Raw genomic sequence first — 22,182 nt, 5'->3', positions numbered from 1 at the left:
AATGGCATAAAAACAGCCAAGTCCAGACACTTGAGGTTTGGATAGTAATAAGGTGTTTATTTTATTGGACTAAAGACAAAATTACATCAATGCATATCTGCAGTCGTAGCATCACTCGGACTAATTACATGAATCAGGACAAAAGACTATTTTAAATGACAAAAACAAGGAAAGAACTTCAACCAACCATAGTGTGTGTAGTCATTACAATCAGTGGAGTGGGTGAGTGCATGAGTGGAAAAGTGGTGTAGAGAATGTTATTTGGTGCAAAATCCAAACCAAATTCCAAGTAAGGTGTCTCATGCAGGAGAGCCAGGCAACAGAGCTCTGAGGGCCTTTACAGAACACTGGCACACTGTGCCCAGGTGTTGCCAGCGCCACTGATGAAAGCGAGCAATCACCCATGAAATACAAAAGCCATCTGTTAAAAACACTCTTCTATCCAAATGTAATGTGGATACAAGAAATTAAAGCCTGCAATAAAATATCAATCATATAGCACTTTTGTCTACGCCTAAGTGCTTTCACACACACTCAGACACCGATGGATGCATTGGGGCAACTCAGAGTTCAATATTTTGCCCAAGGACAGGTCGACATGTGGACTGGAGAAAGCAGGGATTGATCCACAACTTTCAGACTGGTAGATGATCTACTCTTCCACCTGTTATCATCTTAAAAGACACCAGTAGGTCAATCTAGTTAATTACACAGTGAGCCAAAATAACCAAGGTACTAACTATAAAATCATAAGATGGCTAAGTCATTATTATATTTGATTCTATTAATCTTGTCTGCGAACAAACTCCATTCTCCAGGATGACACCGCTTGCCCCCACAGAGCAGGGTTCACCTACAGAGTTTGGAAGTGGAGAGGATGGAATTGCCTGTCTGCAGTCATGACCTCAACCCCGTTGAACACTTGTGGGACCAGGCTGGGTGTGCTGTCTGTGCCAGAGTGACCAACACAACCACACTGGTTGACACAAATGTGGCACCACTGAAGAGGAATTAAACAGGCTTCATAATGGAATAAGATTTTTTGACAAGAAGCCTCGTTACAAAGAAATTATTGACCAAACAAATTTCCTTTCTTTTTGTGCCAAGTTTACTTTTATGCCCGTCAGACTTATTTTTTTCATAGGTGCAACTAAAGATTATGCAGATTTTTGCAAATGATGCAATGTTGTCATGATGTGCTTCCATCTAGTGTTTGACCATAGGATTATTAAAGTTCTCAATAAAAATTGCAAATAAATAATAGTAACATTTGTATTATTACATGCATGTAATCTAAAATATTCTCCCACCAATTTGACTCAGCAGATTGTGCTGGTGCTATCAAATCGATGACAGTAAACTGAAGGGAAGTTAAATGAGACTGTGATGAAGAAGAGGAACCTCACTGGTTAATTTATCATAATGTATCCTAGATCAAGTACTGTAGAATTGCTGTATCATGATGTCATTGTTATCGTTGGCAACTCATGGCAATATGTCTTAGTGTGAATTACACATATTCCCATATGGAGTATTCCCACATTGCCTGTGCTGACATCGGAAAGATGATGCGTTTAAAAACTTTTAGATACGCACTGGTTTGAATCAGCTGTGGAAATGATCAAATCACAGATAATAGATAAAATAAAAGCAGCCAATTACAATAAACTGATTTAAAAGTCAGCCTTATTAATGATTTAGAGGCCCTGTGGGACATACCAAAAAAAGGGGGAAATGCAAGCAAATTTATTTCCTTTAATAATGCATCTGTCACTCCAGAAAGGTCTCTGTATCTCTCTCTAATTGACTCTCTGAGCGGGATAATAATCACCTGGGCTTTTGTGTGTGCGTTGCAGCTACAGACACATCTCTCCTTTCCCTGTCCCCAGCTCCTGATAATGTGTCAGAGAGCAACAGACAAAAAAAAAGTAACAATAGAACCTCGCAAATCCTCATTGATATTCATGCAGAAATCCTGCAGCCTCATGACACCTACAATGGCTGACATGCAGCCTCAGAGAGAAATGCCCAACAAGCTCAATTCAATCCCACCTAAGGTTAGGGCAAGTGCACGCACGCGGCATTACCTGTAATCTACAATCTCAAATGCAAGTTACAGCCTACACTGTAACTTGCATTTGAATGAAGGAGTTCACCTTTATCTTTAATCCATGCGTTTTTCTTACTTTCTAATTTTAAATATGCATTATGTATTATATTTCATGAATTAAATCTGCTTTTAGATCAATATGTGAACAGATTATGAAATGAGATATTTCCGGAGTTTCTCAGTTACCTACGACTTCCTCTCCCTTTTCTGCATTCATAATTCCATCTATTTTCACAAAATTCCCAAGACCACTGGCAAAAATGTAGTCTCAAAACATGACGGAGCCTCAAGGCTTTTTCATGGATGTCTGTAGACACTCGCTATTGGACCTCTCTCCTGACCTCCTCCATATATATTGAAGACAATAAGAGCCAAAAATCCATCTCTCGATCAGACCTGTTGTCACTGGTTTTCAGTCCAGTTCTTTTGTAACCTGGCCTTTTCTATCCAGTTTTCTCAAAATTAGAAGTACTCACTGCGGATTATGTCAAGATATGTCAACCAGCTAGTACCTAGTGGCCAATAGGTCTTTGAGAATCACCTCATTGATGCAACAATACTACTTTATGCCTTTTAAAATGTTTTCTTTGGCAATTTTTAAAGATTCAACTAAATAAATTATGTGATTTTGCAACAGACTGCTAGTAACAAAGTGAATAATGATACAATTTAAGTTTTTGTCTTTGTTAATTTGTCAGTTGTAGACAACACTGGTTTATTTAGGTGGGTTTTTATGCTCATGGTGACTTAAAATAAGAAAAATATTGCCTCTGAAAATCATCAGGTACAAGGACCGGACTGAAAATGATTGAAAAAGCAGCCAGTGTCCAAAGAAAAACTTTGAAGACCTTCAAATGGACTAAGGTACAACAGCTGAAGACCAATTTAAAACATTACAAGAATGTCTGGCACAACATGAAGAAATGGATGGTGATTCAAGACTTTAGCACTGTAGCTCCCAGACCAACAAAGACTGCAACACAACACACAGACACAAAAATATTCATATTCCTCCAGGCCTCGGCTTCTGTTTGAATGCATCACCAGTTTCAATAAAAAATAGAAGACTATTGTTGTCTTCACGATTGCGTTATTAGTAACAGAAGCATTTGAGTGTATAAACCCAATTCTGTGTACCATTTGTGTACAAAATGAATTCAAAAACTGCAATTTTCACATGACGAGTGACCGTGGTAGTTTCACTCAATCTCACTCAAAAAAAATCTGATTTCTGTTAAACTCAGAGCACCCTGAGGCCTAATAGAATGAGCCACTTCCTACCTGCAGACAGAAGTCTCTAGAAATGGCAGGATTCAGCTCATTGACCGGATATTAATGGCTACTTCCGGTGATTTAGCGCTGTGGACTCCAGGTGATGGATTGGGGACACCTTCACTGTGAATTGGAGCATTTGGTGGCTCCATTGTAAAGCAATTAGACCATTACAATAGAGTCACTTTGGCAGGAAGTCTGTCTATGGGACACCAGGTGGACCAACTAGAGGAGAATGAAAATGCCTTTATTAAGATGGACAGAATGGTAAATGGTAAATGGCCTGTATTTGTATAGCGCTTTACTTAGTCCCTAAGGACCCCAAAGCGCTTTACACTACATTCAGTCATTCACACATTCACACACACATTCACACACTGGCGGTGGCAAGCTACATTGTAGCCACAGCCACCCTGGGGCGCACTGACAGAGGCGAGGCTGCCAGACACTGGCGCCACCGGGCCCTCTGACCACCACCAGTAGGCAACGGGTGAAGTGTCTTGCCCAAGGACACAACGACCGAGACCAAGACGAACTGCCAACTCTTGAGCCACAATTGCCCCAAATAGTTGATACCAAAGAAGGGGAGAGAGACGAGACACTTCTAGAAAGCTGGAGGTTAAAGTTGCTGTGAGTTTTTATTTCCATGTACATGAACATGAGTGACAAAAATGCTACAATTAGGAATAACAATGTAAAAAGCTGAACAAAATATCAACAAGCACACCATAGCTTAATAGTCAACATATAATTCAGCATGGAACATTATGTCCTGCAGAAACTTGGATCACAGTATGAGTGTGTTTCCTTAATCTCCCACTCAGTCTTCACCATCGAGCCTCCTAAGCCAGTAAACATTTCAATATTCATTGGTTTAGCATGCCACAACACAAAGCCAGTCAGAACTGGTCCCCGCCCACTTAATTAAAGCAATTTATAAATATTTTACAGTATAATTATGGAGACAAATTGAACAGAGGAGCTACAATAAACCTTCAGGTATTGCATTTGCTGGAAGGGAAGGACAATGTGATTAAAACCAGCCGTGATATATCATGATATAAATGCCACAATATGGCCAGAGTTGGACGAAAATCATATAAAAAGATCAATCGGCTGTTTTTCTTTGGAGCAAACTGTGTTCCTGTGTTACATTTCATCGCAAAAAAATAGTCATTAAGTGTTCCATTCATTCATTAGCTTCTTTTCTATCAATTTTCTCTTTCTCCTTCAGCAGCCAGAGCAGCAAAGCAACACTTAATCAAGAGTTTTGTGCTTTGACTTGTGAGCAGCTGCTTACCACCAACCTGAGCTGAACAAAAATACTTTTTTCTATTCTTTTCTAGGAGGAAAAAAAATGTAGAGATTTCTGATTTGCTCAGTTGTAGCTGCCAAAGTGAACATCTGTTGGTCAGTGAAAATTAAAGAGTTTGCACTGTGATAATATTAATTCACTGCGGGTTGAGTAAATGTTTGGAGAAAACTGTGGGAACGCTTCCAGCATTCTGCGAGGCAGCCGTAGTCTGAAGACCTCCTAATCTCATTCCCGGGCATGCTGTACATTTATCAAAGCATCTAGTGTCTCCAATATTCACACAAGGTGTCCTCTGGTTTGCTTTGGGTTTAGGAAGTAGCGAGACCGGTATCTATAGCAACTCCAAGCTCATCACATAATGATGTAAGATACTTTTTTTTTTGTCACATTTGGTGTCAGTTCGCAAAATGCCATTAATGATGTGAAGGGACTTGTTTTATCCCAACCAGATACCTTTCAGTGCCTAAATCAAACCAAACCATGGCAGACTGTATAACACATGAGTGTAGCCACCATCACCTACTGGACTCTGTAATTTGAAGCCTTAATGCTAGCTTTTTGGCTGATACCACATTGGTTTTTGAATCACACCTGCTAATTAGTGCAGGCTAATAAAATGCTAGAATTTTACTCATCAAAATGCAGAAACATTTTAGATCATCACACAGTGAGCCATTTAATATTAGCCAAACGATTAAGTGAAAAAAAGAACCTCTGATTCTAACTCTCTGCCTGGGAGGGATGTGAGGTGGGCAAATGAACTGAATCATTTCTTCAACAGATTTGACTCAGCCATGAGGCAGTCTGCAACATCGGCTGCAGACTCACCCACCCCCACTGCTGCTGTTCCACCTCAGACACTTCACACCTCCTCTATTCACCCTGCTCACTCCCCCCCACCCCCAACAACAGCATCCAATACACACTCAACACAAGGCTCCAGCCTGTCTCTCTCAACCACCCAGGTTAGGAGGGAACTGAGGAGGATTAATGGCAAGAAGGCAGCGGGTCCAGATGGCATCAGCTCGAGGGTCGTCAGGTCCTGCGCGGACCAACTGTGTGGGGTGATGGAGCACCTCTCCAACCTGAGCCTGAGGTTGGGAAGAGTCCCACAGCTCTGGAAAACCTCCTGTGTTGTACCAGTGCCAAAGACTTCACGCCCCAAGGACCTCAACAGCTACAGGCCGGTGGCTCTGACATCCCACCTGATGAAGACCCTGGAGCGGTTGGTCCTGGCTCAGCTTCGGCGCCTAATAAGCTCATCACTGGACCCACTTCAGTTTGCCTACCAGCCTGGCATTGGAGCGGATGATGCCGTCATTCACCTCCTACATCGTTCCCTCGCTCACCTGGAGACCGCTGGAAGCACTGTGAGAATCATGTTCTTTGATTTCTCCAGTGCCTTCAACACTATTCTTCCCTCGGTTCTAAAGGACAAGCTGGTGAACTCTGGAGTGGACCATCACCTCACTACCTGGATCCTGGACTACCTCACCGACCGACCACAGTATGTGAGGACTCAGGGCTGTGTGTCGGACAGGGTCGTCTGCAGTACGGGGGCCCCACAGGGAACGGTTCTGGCTCCGTTCCTCTTCACCATCTACACTGCAGACTTCTCCCACAATTCCACCCAGTGCTTCCTGCAGAAGTTCTCTGATGACTCTGCAATAGTCGGCCTCATCACTGATGGGGACGACAAGGAGTACAGAGGTCTGACCCAAGACTTTGTGGACTGGTGCCAGCTGAACTACCTCCAGATCAACGCCAGTAAAACCAAGGAACTGGTGGTAGACTTCCGCAGGCACAAGCATTCTCCACTGCAACCACTGAACATCCAAGGTATGGACATTGAGGCTGTGGACAGCTACAGGTACCTTGGTGTTCATCTGAACAATAGACTGGACTGGACTCATAACTCAGACGCCCTCTACAGGAAAGGGCAGAGCAGGCTGTACCTGCTGCGGAGACTCAGGTCGTTTGGAGTGGAGGGCCCACTCCTGAAGACCTTCTATGACTCTGTGGTGGCTTCTGCTATCTTTTATGGTGTGGTCTGCTGGGGCGGCAGCATCTCTGCTGGGGACAGGAAGAGACTGAACAGGGTGATCCGAAGGGCCAGCTCTGTTCTAGGATGCCCTCTGGACCCAGTGGAGGTGGTGAGTGACAGGAGAATGGCGGCTAAGCTGTCATCCCTGATGGACAACATCTCCCACCCCATGCAGCAGACTGTGACAGCACTGAGCAGCTCCTTCAGTGGGAGACTGCGGCACCCACGGTGTGGGACGGAGAGATTTCGCAGGTCTTTCCTCCCCACTGCTGTCAGACTCCACAACAAAGACTTTAACTGATCAAGCACACACATCCACACATGTGCAATAATACTAAGTGCAATAATCCTTTCTGGCATCGTATTTTTACTCAGTTGTATATAGCATTCGTATTCTATTTTTATCTTATTGTATATTTATTTTATTTTATTCTACTGTATATAGTATTTTATTTTATTCTATTCTGTACAGTTGTGTACTGTATTTATTCTTATTGTATTCTAATTTTTGCCTCATAACTTTTGCACTGTCCACTTCCTGCTGTGACAAAACAAATTTCCCACGTGTGGGACTAATAAAGGTTATCTTATCTTATCTTATCTTAATCTCGCACTGAAAGCACCTTTTTACTACAAGCCGTATTCACTAAATTACACTCACACGGATACATCGGGGGCAATTCTACTTTTATTGCCCCTGACTGGAGTAGCCAGGGAATCAAACCACCGACGTTTTTATTTATTTACGATCCACAAAGCCACAGCTAATTTACATAGGAGGAAACAACCTTTTAGTTTTATTTACTTTGTGTAACAGGCTGTGAATGTGTCTTTTAATGCTGCAAAGTTTGGCATTTTAACATGGAAGCCATAGACTCCTAAAAGAACTGCAGCTTTTAGCATTTCACATTGGCTTCATTTTCAACCCCAAAGGTTTCCACTTAGCCTACCAGAAGCAAAAGTAAAAAGCAAGTAAAATATAAAAATAAATCAGTGAATGAAAACTAAGCAAAACAAAGCTCAAAACAGAAACTGAACTCTAGTCCGTCACATGTTATGTTTGATTCACTTCTGACTCCTCTGAGAAGTCCAGTGTGCTGCCTCAAATAAAAATGTGAATTAATTCTGTTATTTGCCTGATAAACAGCAACGTGATTTTTAGTTTTAAAGAAGTTTTTTGACAGATTTCTAAAATAGTTTTCATGTTTTTGTGACAGGTGGTCTGAGAACTTTAAGCACTTTGTGTATTAGCATTTTAAAAGAAGGCCATTAATCTCTCGAGGTCCAACATTGATGCCACAACCAGTGTGTGACATCATCTGACAGAACAGCAATATTTCACACCCTGGGATGAAAACAAAAAGAAAAGCAGGCATTTCTCTCAGGATAACGTCAGGTTTAGAGTGGTTTTCGTCCAAACTTGCAGACGATATGACGGAAAAGGCAAAGACCAGCATCAGGGGATCGTTGCAGGGGTACCTTTGTCCTTGAGGCAGAGAGTTCAAGCTGTCAAATGTAAGAATAATAAGGAGGAGGAGAAGCGCTGATCCTCCAAACTTAAGTCATGACTCATTTCACACTTGTACAGCCACACACACGGTCACAACTGGAAGCCAGCCAGTACAAGATGGTGGCCAAATAACTGTTGGCCAGTGGAGCAGTTAGGTGCTAAGTGTCTTGCTCAAGGGTACCCGCAAGGGCAGTTTTCAAAGAGACACCTGCTCGTTGGGTAAATCACAGTGTTCCAGCCAGCGCAACCCTTCAATCTCCTCCCTTAAATTACAGGCAGCTGCTGCCCAAATAAAATAATCCTTACAAGTATAAATCAAAATCTGTTTCTTGATTTTGTCACAGAACCATCAAATCAACACAAGTGCAGAAAACCATTTCAAAGTAAAACTTGCATTAAATATAAAAGTTTCAAGCAATCACAGGACTGTATTGCATTCACATGAAAATGATTTTTTAACTGGGGCCCCAACAGTATAACAGACTGAATCAGACACTGGCTGAAAGCTGTCAAAATGCAAAATATTTGACATTCATGTTCATTTACCGACCGTTTCCCCACAGTGTCTTTCCTACAGTCAATAAATTAATACATATTTGGTACTTACATTAAAAACATATTTATAAGTTATTAGAAACATTATATTCAAGTTAATGAGGCATTTAGCTATTGAATTATGCAATCATTTGCATAATTCCCACAAGAGAAATTTGAATACCAAGACAATCTGAGTTCAAAATTGCTTGTTTCAGGGTTGTTGGGGTTTTTTTGCACATTAAAGTTTTTTTCCCCCTTTGGGAGTCAAAATGTTCTTCAAATAAAACTACATAAACAAACTCTAAAAATCTTAAGCATGAAAACAAATCAAATCAAAACTTGTAGGTTTGGTGTATGTAAGCACTACTGAAGTGAACATTTTGAGAAAAAAAAAAATTAAGAAACCATCCTCTAAAAATACGAATTGTAAAACTTTCCTACATTTTTATTTATTTATAACATTTATTCACTGGTTAAAATACTTAATTAACAGATATCACCATGAAACTTTCACAGTTGTTTACTTATAAAACGTATGTTTTGTATTAACAGTTTGTGAAAATCACTCTATAAATATGCAAGTGATGCATTATCTCAGTTAAGGTGGACCAATTTGCCCAAATTATTTTGGCCATTTTTGTGTCATGGAAGCCGAAAATAGCCCCCAAAATCTCAAACTTCACTTGTGCATGTAGTATTTAAGGAATATAAATGGCTCATACACTGTACTCTTACTGGAAAAACTTTGAGATAAATGAAATGCAAACGTTTCTCACTTCTCCTGTCCCAGTAACTAATTCATACTGAAAAAGACTTAGCTTTACTTTCTTGCCAATGTTTTTTTTTAGTTGTCTTTGCAGCAGAGAAAAAAAAAATCAATTCTCATGAATATTGCCAGTGTTAATAACAATCTAAAAATAATAAAAGCTCTGGCTAAAGCGTTATGGGTCAAGTTTTCTTTTTAAATGATTACTTACATAACCAGAAAAATCTTTACAGCTAAAGTTCCCCTCGCTTCACCATGAAAAGTTCAGTAAGACATGAAACAGATGTGGCATTGTCTACAGGCTACTGCATTCATACAGACCATTTAATAGTGCACCTTTCATACAAATCATATCAAGTACACAGAGTTGTATATTGTAAATATGAATTACTTGTAGGAGTGTGCATTTTCACCAGTAAATGAGCCTCTTGTGAAAGAAAATGCTGTCCAACGGCCCAGCGAAGTGCTTATGTAAGGCAATAGACTTTTAAAGTCTGTAATAATGGAAACATGTATGCAGAAAAAGGCCAAAAACAACTTGTAAACTGGTTTGGTTTTAGAGTTTTGTGCATCCTGAAAGGCTCGTTAGGTATGCATGCTTTCATCATTTTCATTAATCATTTTCAGCAACATACAGCAATGAATTCTTTAACTCTGGGTCACTTAATCCTTTAGATGTTAATTATCTTGCTCATGACTATGTTAGCTGCAGTTCAGCTGGGAATAAGGAAAGAGGAGGAATTTTTCTTTCCTTAGCTGTGAGCTCAACATTTGTGGCCTCTGCTCTTTAGTAAACAGCACAAATGTGGACCTTTAGGATGCCTTAAGGCATCAAGATGCACTCTGAACTCTGCCGATGCAGTAGGCAAATCTGCTGTCAGTGTGATTCGAAATGAAGGAACACAAGTATGTAAACACAAGGCCAGAGGCCAAGCCTAAAGGCACTCAAACTTGTTTATTCCAGACAGCTCTTAACCAGCTTAACAACCTACGTTCAGAGTTCTGAACTGCAAACAGTGGTGGTGAAAGACTTTTTAAACAAACTCTTTTCGCTGTGTCGTTGTTGGGAACACGTGCACAACTGGTCTATCCGTCACATACTCCCACTTTTTTCCTGTCAGGCTGGGTCAGGATTATTTTCTCTCTTATCATTTTTCTGCTTTTTTTCCGCCCTCGTAGTGAAACTCTGAGCAGGGATTCTTGGCAGCTTGGCAGATGATTCAGTCCCTGGTCTGTCTCTGTGCTGAAGACATCAGTGGGCGCTTTCATCTCATATTTCCTCCTTGTCGGAAAAAAAAGATTAATATTTATTGTCATATCCAGACTAATATATAAGTATTATATGTATGTCATAGTGTTCAGTTACAAGTTAAGTGCCCTGCTTTGGCGTTCACATCCCAAAAACAAGCTCTGCCAAAAATTTGTCCACCCCAAGGATCCAGTTGTCCGGCACGAAGAGTAACATAGTGTACGCTGTTAAGTGCCAGGAGGCTTGCCAGGTTTTATACATCGGGGAAACCAAACAACCTCTGGCGAAGCATTTATTTATTGATTTTTAATTTACTGCGTACAGATGTTTCATGATTGTTTGAATGTCTAGTCTCCACTTTGCAGTCAGCCTTCAGTCCTTGAATTGTTAAGGATTAAATTACTTGTGTCTCAGCATGACTTCAAAAAGCTTGTCCATCTTAAGTCAACTTGACTATTGTAATGAGCATTTACAGGCTTCTTTAAAGAGATGATCAGACAGCTGCAGCTAATTCAGAACGTCGCTTCTCGAGTGCTCGCTGAGACTGTGAAAATGGCTCATAATGCGGCAGTTCTCAGATCTTCATGCAGGCTCCTGATTGTCAAACTACGAGGCAAAAAAAAGAAAGAAACGGTTAAAAAACATTTCTGACCGGCTGCTATGTTATAAACCATCCAGTGCCCTCCGGTCCTTTGAAACGGCTCTAATTTCTATCTCTATGCTCCCTCTCCAGATCTGGAACAAACCCTCAGAGAGCTGCAGCTTTTATTCAGTCAAGTCATTTCTCATTTGTAAGAATGCACTGTACTTTTGTGTAATGTTTTTGTATTATTGGTCATATTTTTTTCCTCTTTTATTAGTTCTTTAATTTGAATTGTAATTAATTCCTGTCCACACACACACACACACACACACACACACAGCTTTATTCAATTATTTTATTTATTGAGCTTCTTTTTTATTAAATTGTAAATGGTAAATGGCCTGTATTTATATAGCACTTTACTAGTCCCTAAGGACCCCAAAGCGCTTTACACATCCAGTCATCCACCCATTCACACACACATTCACACACTGGTGATGGCAAGCTACATTGTAGCCACAGCCACCCTGGGGTGCACTGACAGAGGCGAGGCTGCCGGACACTGGCGCCACCGGGCCCTCTGACCACCATCAGTAGGCAACGGGTGAAGTGTCTTGCCCAAGGACACAACGACCGAGACTGTCGGAGCCGGGGCTCAAACTGGCAACCCTCCGATTACAAGGCGAATTCCCAACTCTTGAGCCACGATCGCCCCTACCTTCTTTTTTATCATTTCAATCTTATTTTGACTTTTCATTGTACTTTATTTTTATTAGGCTGTTCTACTTCATTTGAGCAATTTTTAGGTTTTTAACTCATTAATTTTATTTGCTTTTACATTTTACCTTGCTTTTAGATTTTATGTACAGAACTTTGCTAATTCTCCTGTAACATCTTTCATTGACAGCTACTGCTCTTTTTTCAGTTCCCTCTATTGATAAGATACAAGATGAGTTCAGGTTCCAGTACCTTCACACCCCACCAGGGGGCCATGGCCCATTCATTAATTATCCAGTTCAATGCTGCTGGTAGGTGGGCTGCTCCCCCAGTTGTCACAGAGCCAGAGAGAGGGTACGCCCTTGAAAACTTCCCAGTCTGTTCCAGATAATAAACTTTACTTACATTCAGTTGTAGTGTTTATTACCCTAAAGGCAATTAAAAGACCTGCATGATGGATGCATTAATGACTGAACCTGAACATGTGGACTGGTTGATTCAAATCATTAAAAAAAAAAAAAAAAAAAATGTTACCACTGCCATTTTAATTTAGTCTATAATTGTATTTACTTTTTGTTTTCCATTTCATTTCAGGTATAGAAAAAAAATAATCATCCAACCATTCATCCACCTAACTGTTGTTAATGGCAGCCAATAAATCAATGGAGTGGCCTTTTTGGATCCTGTGTTTAAACGTGCGCACCGAATCAGATGGTCTGTGAGTCAGTGTCATTTTTTCAGATGGTGAAGAAAGCAGAGCAACTACCAGCTAAAGAATGATTTGTACTTGTTAGAAACCTAAGCAGATATACACATATTTACTAATAACAATAAACACAGCTACAAATGATCATTTCGGTCCATCTCTTTTCGATGAGCCAAAAGCTGTTTCTTAGCAAACGTGTCATGCAGTTAAAACCCATCATTAAAGATCATTCTGTGCAACTCTGTTTAATTCATTAGCAAATATGTGGAAGTCTTGATTTTCACTGAAGTAAATCTATTGCTCATTTGCTTATCCAGATTGTTGCATGTTCTTTCCTTTACTGCCATCTCAGACCCACAAATAGCATCAATAATCCTGCCACAACAACAGGCTTGGCTTTAAATAAGCCTCTGTGTCTAATTTTATCATCAGCACATTACTCATTCACACCGTCCTTTCCCTCCTGTATAGTTCTCCACAGGCTTAATCCACTACACTTTAGCAAACCCGTGTTCGGAGATGGCCTCTGAAAGCAGTAGATTGCCGTTTCCCATTTCCCGTGTCAAGAACTTACAGCTGAATTTCTTTCCGACTCGCTCCTCTTCCTAAAAGCCTGCCTTGGCCTCAGTCTCCAGAGTCAATGCCAGGGTTGGCAACCAAGTATGCATCTACCCAGCACTAGCTTTTCATTAATCATCGTCTCTGCCGCGTGCCAGGTAGTCAGAAGATGTGACAGGATAGGGATAAGGACATCCATTTTGCTTTCCTGGCCAGAGACGTTAACAATAAGGCAGGCAAGTCTTGTCTCACCATTAGCCACAGGCTCTCTGATTTTGTTAATTTAATTGGTTTCAAGTCTGAGGAGGATTTGAGGAAGAAACAAAAGAGGAGCGGTGATGTAGCAGCACAAAGAACAAACAGAGAGCCAGCAAAGAACACAAAAGATAAGAGATGAGTTTGCTTTTCGATATGTTTACCCGTCTCCCTCAGCCTACAGTGAGCTGAAGAAATACTGTGTGCCTCTCCTGTGTTTGGAACAGTTACTTTTTTATCACCATCCTGCAAAGGGACCAGAGAGTGAGGGGATTCAATAAGAGATGAAAACTTGGCCGCTGTCTAAATTCACTGGGTTGACACATAGTCTGCTGCCAGGGACATTGACATGCAAACACTTGGCCACAAGTTAGAGGAACGGGAGCCGAGTGGCCCGGAGCAGCTCCACAGACTGCTAATGGTCAGTGTGTCGATTAGATGGTGGGAGGCAGATAGAAATCTCGTTATACTATTAATTGATTCATAGCTCTGAGCTAAATCCAGGGTTGTGACGGAGGTTGGTCTAGCTCAGCAGTGCCAACATGCAGACGGCACCGGACTGCCTGCTGTGAAGAGTCTGCAGATGTTTAACCCACTTTGCATTTATTATGCTTCGCTCCGAATTTAATTCAGAGAGCTCAGTGCAATGGCATCTTTACCGCATTAATGTGATCTTAAAGAGGATATAGTTGCAGTACAAAACTTAAAAACAAGCAATTATCAGATGTATCCCAAGTGATTACAAGTTAATGAGTTCGTATGATGTCACCAGGAGGGTTACAAATGAGGGGATTGCTCTTGGTAACTGTTCATAGAGCCAGAGGTTGCCTTTGGGATTAACATCAACATGTTTTAAAGATGTTTTTGCGGTGTGGAGGACAATCAAAGCATCTTCCGTGGAAAAACAGCTGCCTGTTCCTGCTGAAAACAGAGCTAATGAGATCGCTCAGCTCGAACCACTTAGTAAATGTGGCAGAAAACTATTTCTGGACTTGAAGATTAGAATTTAGGGCTGCAACAATTTCCACCTTAATAACATTTGGTTTGGCGTTAAAAACATAAATTAAAACTGCTGAAATGAATTGCTGTCACAGCTGGATTCATCAAGAGCGTCCAGACAGCTGCTTATTCAGTGGTGAAATTTCATCTGTCACAAATGACAGAAGCTTAGATTCACTGAGCTTCACAGACGTGGCTGTTGGATTTTGAAAGGACTATAAACACAGAGATTCAGTCAGTTAATCATCAGAAAAGTTTATTAGATGTGCTTTGGTTTGTTGTTTAAGGAGTCTAATGAGAAAACTATTTAGAGATGCAACGATGTATCAGGCAAACATATCAGCTTTGATTGTTGTAGAAAATCCTGAGACCAGGCTTCAACTCGTACAGAAATACTAACTCAAGAGAGCCAGTTATCAAAGCAGAGACCAGAGTTCTGAGATTTATCTGGTTTTTTTAAATAAATAATATAATTTGTGTAATATAATGACATAAACTGGAGACACAGCACCGCTCCAGCAGTAGATAGCATCAACAAGTTTGAACATAAAAGTCACCTGTTTCTTAGAAGAACAATATGCTTTTAAAAAAAAAAAAAAAGAAAGAAAGAAGAAGAAACAAAGAATTTCCAAATTAAAAGTTGGATCATTTCCACTCTTACTTATATACTATACTATTTATTGTATGTCATCAAGGTGCTCTAACGATGGGAGATTTTTCAAATAAAGGCCTTAACAGTTAACTGTTAAAAAAAACAACAACAAAAACCCACCAGTGTCAGATATATCTCTGATATTCAAAATAAAAATCCAGAGTTTATAAGAATAATAAAGGAATTTAATTGACACTCACTTTTTTCAAAGATGAAACCCTCTAAATACTTATTGAAGATCAATATAATTTAACACTGAAATTTTCTAAATAAAACCCCATAGGCCATTTTAGAACATTAGCATGATGCTCAGAAATATCGCCATTTTGAGAATAAAAACCTATTTACCACCAAATTTTTAGCAGCAAGCCACAGACCAAAATCCTGTAACAACAACAGTCCCACAGCAATTTCTCCAGAAACTGCATAGCTTATTTTAATGCTGCAAGTGGATATGTGGCAACAGTCAACAAAGTTCTTGATTTGGAGAAACAACACATTCAGAAAGAAATTCTCTTTTAAAACCACCAGACAAAACTGACAAAAGCAGTCATTTTTACCTCACAGAAAACAGGACCAGCTCCTTGTTCATCCACTTTGTGTGTTCAAGTTCTGAATTAATGTATTATAACACTGAGAAGTGGTAGACAAACAACTCCTGTGTTTTAAGGGGTAAAATCACTGCTTTTATCAGTGGAGCTTGGTAGAGTGTAACTGCTTCACTTCCTCAGCAGGAAGAGCTGTCGGGCAACAGGTAAACCGGTAACAATGTTCCAAATATAGGGTGCACTTAAACTGATATTGATTTGTTATTGGTGGCCAAAAATCTGCTTTGCCACTGACTGTGCTCACAGACATAAACACAGGTCAAATGGCTTCCAGGTCATCCACAGAATCTATTTATCATACAGAAAAAGGGCCCTGCTGTGCATGATCTCTTGGGACTTCACCAAATAAGCAGAAGCCACATCTAAAAATTCCCCTCTTATTGATGACTGCCATTGGTTAGGAGGATGGCATTTTCCGATGGCAGTGTTTGATGTTTATCTTTTGTTTCCCATCAATTTTGTGCCAAATAAATGTTCAAAAACATTGTGATGGAAGGATAAAAGACTTTAAAACTGTTGATAATGAGAATGTATTTGTTTCTCTTGTTGAAAAGGAGGATAGATGACATCAAAACAAGAACACGCGCGCGCGCACACACACACACACACACCCACACCCCTCAAGGTGCATCCCTAAAATTACAAATTAAGCTTTAGGGTGTACAAACAAGAAGTGATGCAGCACAAGATTAAAAACAATGTCGCCCAGCATCTTGACCTGAATATAAACTATATTTTACAATGTTTGGTTGCACAACATGAGTTTGTATTGATGGACTTTCAAGTGGGCCTGGAGTTTAAAAGGTTAAATTGATTACAGTTCTAAAAGCCTTTAATAAAATTTAGTCCAAACTGAGAAGGCATAAAAATAACTGAACTCAAGCATTAATGACCTCCAGGGGGACTTTATCTTAGACAAGGCTCCTCTCCTGCTGGCTGGATGCCTGCACTTTGCAGCTAATAACAGCACTAGGGCATGCAGCAGTGGTAACTAGTAGCAGTCACAGGTATAGACATGCTATCATCAATATGGAGCAGCTGAATTCTGATGACGGGAATTAAGGGATGAGAATGCTCCACTTCTTTATTTACAATAGCAATGATGAACGGCATTTTTTCCACAGATAAGAGACAACTTGAAATGATTGAGAAATAAAAAAAAAATAAAAAAAACTAAGACATGCCATTAGTATTCCAGCCAATGCATAAATGAGGCACAGTCACAGTCTCCTGCAGTTTTGTGAAAGACTGTAGTCAGCAGATTTAAGAGAATGTATTATTAAGACAAAAATAGGACAATGAATGCTTCACTTCAACGCACTAAAAGGTTATGAAAGTATATGTCCTATGTGTCTCCCTTATGGGCAGATCAAATGAACAAAGCTACAATAAGAAACGATACAGAATACACCAGGAATGAAGAGGCGATAACAGAGGGCCCATAAACAAAAGGAGGTTAAATATTATGTGTCAGGGACCTTGACCCCGTAAAGCCCAAAACTTGCCCTAAAGCAACCATGGGGAAGGAAAAGAGGCATAAAATGTTCTCATGTCTAAGCATTAACCAAAAGCCTAAAGGTGCAGTTTTTTGGATTAAACGCAGATGGGGGATTGCCATGTGGCTGAGCCCTGAATAAAGTGAATTACAAAAACCCAGACGAGACCAGACAGAGCCTGGATGACTTTTTGAAGACCAGTGAAGGTTAGAAAGGACTCAATCTGAGCTATAATCCATGGTTGCTGGAGGGAACATAACAGTGACCTTTCAACTACAGATAACCACCATTTTAAAAAGCAGCTTACAGATACCTGGCACTTTTGGTCGCTACTTTTCTTTAGCTCGTCGACTTTAACAGAGAACTTTCTACCCTTTGAGTGCAAAAGATCCATGTGCTGAAACCATGGTTCTCAACGTGTGGCCCACGGGCCAAAGACAGCACATGGCAATGTAGAAAGAGTGAACACATTTCATTCATCCGCATTTTATGTCATAGGATACCAAGTGAACATTTCTCATTATCTTTAATTGCCATTGTAACTAACTAAATCTTGTTAACTAATACTTCCAACCTGTGTCAGAAAAATAAATCTTATGGACACTAAAAGTGTTTGACAAGCTCCCTTTTCCATGTGCCGGCTCCATAAACCGATATTCTAAACTCTGACAAGAGGTTTCTCTGAAATGAAATCTCTTTTCCATGAGACACCAGACCAACAACACATAATGATTACGACACACCAGCAAAATGCCCCAGTACTGAACTCCACAGCCTACCTGACTATTATTGCTGACCATGTCCATCCCTTTATGACCACAGTGTACCCATTTTCTGATGGCTGTTTCCATCAGGACAATGCACCATGTCACAAAGCTCAAATCAGCTCAAACTGGGAACATTACAATAACTTTACTGTACTCAAATGGCCTCCACAGTCACAGATCCCAACCCAACAGGGCACCTTTGGAAAGTGGTGGAATGGGAGATTAGCATGGAGGGTGTGCAGCTGATAAATCTGCAGCAACTGTTTAATGCTATCCATGTCAATATGGAACCACATCTCTGAGGAGGGTTCTTAGTTCTAAAGGAAAAAGAAGGTCCAATTTGGTACAAGCATACTAAAAATAGCTGGTGAGTGTATATTTACATATTCAGTGTAATTATGCATTAAGAAAGTGAGTTTCTGAATCTCTTAACAACATAAAACAATTAAAGTGAGATGCAACTTTACAACCCTGCTAAAACTGACTTGCGCTTTTGAACTGTGATTGCTTGAGCTGTGAGTACAACCTTGGTGTCAATGAGTGCAATCACAACAAAAATCCCTATGGGGGTAAGAACTGAGCCAAAGGGGAAAAGTCAGGATGAAGAGGTAAAAGAGTTAAGAGGACTCTTCAGCACCATGGACAGTTCACAAGGCTCATAAAACCAAGTCCTCAATAGAATTCCTCCTAAATCAATCTGCCCTGCACACTTATTCGCACATGCTTTTTTATCACCTCATTTACTAATAGGTGTCCTTTGCGCTCAATGTCATTAACAGTAGTGCTCGGGGATAAAGTCATCTTTATTCTAAGTTATAGCGTTAAATTAATGACCTCATTACACACACACACACACACACACACACACGATTACCAGCTGCTTTGAAGGTGTCTGGTTACATACGAGCTTCCTAGAAGTAGTAGTTTAAAGCTGACACTCCAGTGTTGCTACAGCACATGCGTAGTGATATTACAAAGCTGCTTTCAGTGGACAAAATTAATTCCCCTGAACACATCGGAGCTTGTTAGTGCCAAGAGGTCAATTTCAGACACAGAGGCCAAACACGTAATTAATACGAGACGGGGGATAATCATACACGGGATAGCGAGGTCTAGAGCAGAAGTAGTTCCCAGGAGTTCGTGCCAGTTCAATGTTGCTGGGATCTAACATATATTAACAACACATCTATTGTTTATTATAAAGAGAATTTTGCTTCGGCTGTGTAAGAAAAATAAGAAAAATGCAACGCTTACCTTCACTGCTTCAGCATGGGTGACTTTATCGAAGACTTTGTCGTTGACTTTCATGATCTGGTCACCGACCCGGAGACCCTCTTTCTCCGCCAAGCTCCCGGGCTCCACCAGGGACACGTAGATCCCGACTCCGTGCTCCGAACCGCCGCGAATACTGAAGCCCAGGCCCTCGTTGCTCTTGTGCCGCTTCATGGTGACCTGGCGCAGCTCACCGGGCGGCTCGTGGATAAAGTTCCTCCCGAGAAGAGGTACCAGGGGAGCTGTCCCGTCGCTACTGGTGCTGAAGCTGTCCGGAGAGCCCCGCAGCGCCACTTGAAACTCGGGGGGGTTGTTTGGAGAGAAATGCCCCGGGGGCGTCGGGCTAGCGCTGAGGAATTCGCCCGGGGACGGCTCGGCGTGTCCGTTGCTTGCAACTAAATCCGACTTTAAGTAAAGGCCCTCCGAGGTGTACTGCTCGAAAAGGAGCTGATCGGAGCGGGGGATCACCAGCCGAAGCATGGGCAGAAGTTGCCGTTTGCTGGGAGCGTTGAGGATGACATTGAGGGTCTGCACCAGGTCGTACACGTTGCGTTTGGAGTGGTAGACATTCAGGCAGTGGATGAACTGCTCCCTTTCGAAATCGTTGAGCAGGAGATTGAGCGCGTTGTGCAGCTTCCTCACGTTAGCTGACAGCGTCCGTGCGCTGGACGCCACAGAGTTTACCGAAGAGCTGAGTGACATGCGCTCCAGGTCGGTGCTGCTCATCCTGGCGGTGTGACCGGGACACGGCACCACACTTCTGCGGGGTTAGAGAGCGCACATAACGGGATGGACGCGCGGGATCAGACCGGCGCTTGGCATCACGACCACTGGAGCACTTGCAGCGCGGTTATACCCATGGTCTCCGGTACCGACAGATGAACCACTTCAGGCTGTTATTCTCGCAGACACGAAAGAAGTTCAGAGAATTATGCCCAACTCAATGTCAGCGTTCACCCAAATTATCTCGCTAATATTGATTAGATATCGCTAACAGTATTCCGCAAACTTCACGCGCAAACGGTGCGTCACGGCTGGGAATGCAACAGCCGCGTGGAAAACTCGTCCCACTCCGTCAGTGAGCTTACTAATGTGCCACGTAAAGCTCTCAGCCTGCGTGTCATCAGCTGCCGTCTTATTTTCCAGGAGGTCAGGTGGCTACCGAGCTGCCGCTTCTCTGGTGTCCGCCTCGCCGTCAACAGCCCCACTCCAGTTCAGAATAAACACCGGAACTGAAAATTACACGCATTCAGTCCAACAAATTCGGCAAAAAGGAATAACAATTCCTTCGATGAAGAAAACAGAAAAGGATGAAAACTTATTTTTGGGCTCCTGCCCCGCGTCTCGAGGAGTTCAATATCCCGCTGTGGTCACCGTTTTACTTCCAAACGACTTCAAGCTCGCAAAAAATATCTATCTATGCACATCCGCACGGAACAAGAGAGCTTTGTTGGTTTTTGCTTTTATTATCCGTTTGCTTGAAGTGCGACGGTGACCTGCAGCTCAGAGTCCGCTTCCCAAACGTTACTACAGCGACTGAGCAAAGACTGGCGGATCTCTCGCTTCTGACCGTCCCCTGTCAGGAAATGACGCAACCTCATGCAGCCAATTAGTAGGTGGGAATTAGCAACAAGCACTCGTGTCACAACTGACGCCAATAAGTTAGTAAATGGATCTTTAATTAGACACAACAATAAACTGCTCTTTACTCAGGGTCGTTTGAAGGATTTTATAAATGGGGTGGCACAAGAGGAACCAAGAACAAAGTGCCGACAAACACGTGAATGTCTGATTGGAAATATATATATATATATATATATATATATATATATATATATATATATATATATATATATATATATTTGTTTATTTATTTTTTTTAACGTGGAAAACTGGTTTAGAAAAAAATTGGTTTTATTTATTTGTGCAGCTCTGTGCCCTGATGCATATGGTATTATATGAAAAGTGGCTCTATACAAGAGTCTGATCTTTTACATGTATCTGTCTTGCATAATGGTGAAACCTTGGGCTGTGAAAAATAAATAAATAAAGACAGAAACAGCTAGAAATTACCACATATGATTAAAACAGCGCAGTGCAAAGTTATCAGCTCACACCAGTTTGTTTGGTTAGCAAGCTGCTGTACAGGTGAAGCACACACACGACTACACATGATCTGGCGTGGAGCTTCATATCTGCTTGAAATAATAAATGTATTACTATTACTATTATTTTGCCGAGTGCAAAAACAGTCTTTATAACTACCGTACTATAAGATTTTTTTTGTGTGTAATTTACCATTTTAAGGCTTTAGGGCTAACAAACTAGGGCAGGGGTAGGGAAGGTTAGTCCTCGAGAGGTTCCTGCAGGTTTTAGATCTCACCCTGGGTCACCACACCTCAGTCTAATCATTCAACGAAGGATTTCAAACACATGACCACTAAACACATAAATGTATGTGTGATCTTTGATGTGTGATAATGTGGGGTTAAATGAATAAGGCCCCACTCACACGGGCCACTTTCAAAGTCAAAATACACAACTTTTACTTACTTACTTTTATTTCTGATTTTTCAAGTTTTACTACTGCTGGGTTAGTAGTTAGAGAATATTTGTAGAAAAATATGAAAAACTACAGGAAACCGTGGAAATCTGCTAGCAACAAAAGCAATGCCTACGAGGTTTTTGTTGCAATACTTCAACCAGTGACAGATTCAGCAGTTCTTCTTGTAACCACAGGGACTGCCCCCTATTGGCCAATAAATA

General features: G+C 41.1%; 1 protein-coding gene across 2 annotated transcripts in view; it reads right to left on the bottom strand.

Moving 5' to 3' along the window:
• whrna (whirlin a) overlaps nt 1-20,944 on the bottom strand; it is a 245,154-nt gene extending 224,210 nt beyond the window's left edge. For both annotated transcript variants that reach the window (XM_085413498.1, XM_085413499.1), the window contains exon 1: nt 19,399-20,944. In XM_085413498.1, the coding sequence (XP_085269624.1) occupies nt 19,399-20,142 (744 nt within the window). In that variant the 5' untranslated portion in view covers nt 20,143-20,944. The remainder of the gene's footprint in view (nt 1-19,398) is intronic.
• Between the last annotated feature and the right edge of the window lie 1,238 nt (nt 20,945-22,182).

The sequence above is a fragment of the Rhamphochromis longiceps genome, linkage group LG7 (genome assembly GCF_057381845.1).
Source record: "Rhamphochromis longiceps isolate RC_006_pf linkage group LG7, R_longiceps_female_GT1.1, whole genome shotgun sequence".
In the NCBI taxonomy this organism is placed as follows: domain Eukaryota; kingdom Metazoa; phylum Chordata; class Actinopteri; order Cichliformes; family Cichlidae; genus Rhamphochromis; species Rhamphochromis longiceps.
Note: the sequence above shows the minus strand (reverse complement) of the source record. Positions and strands in the feature narration are given on the sequence as shown.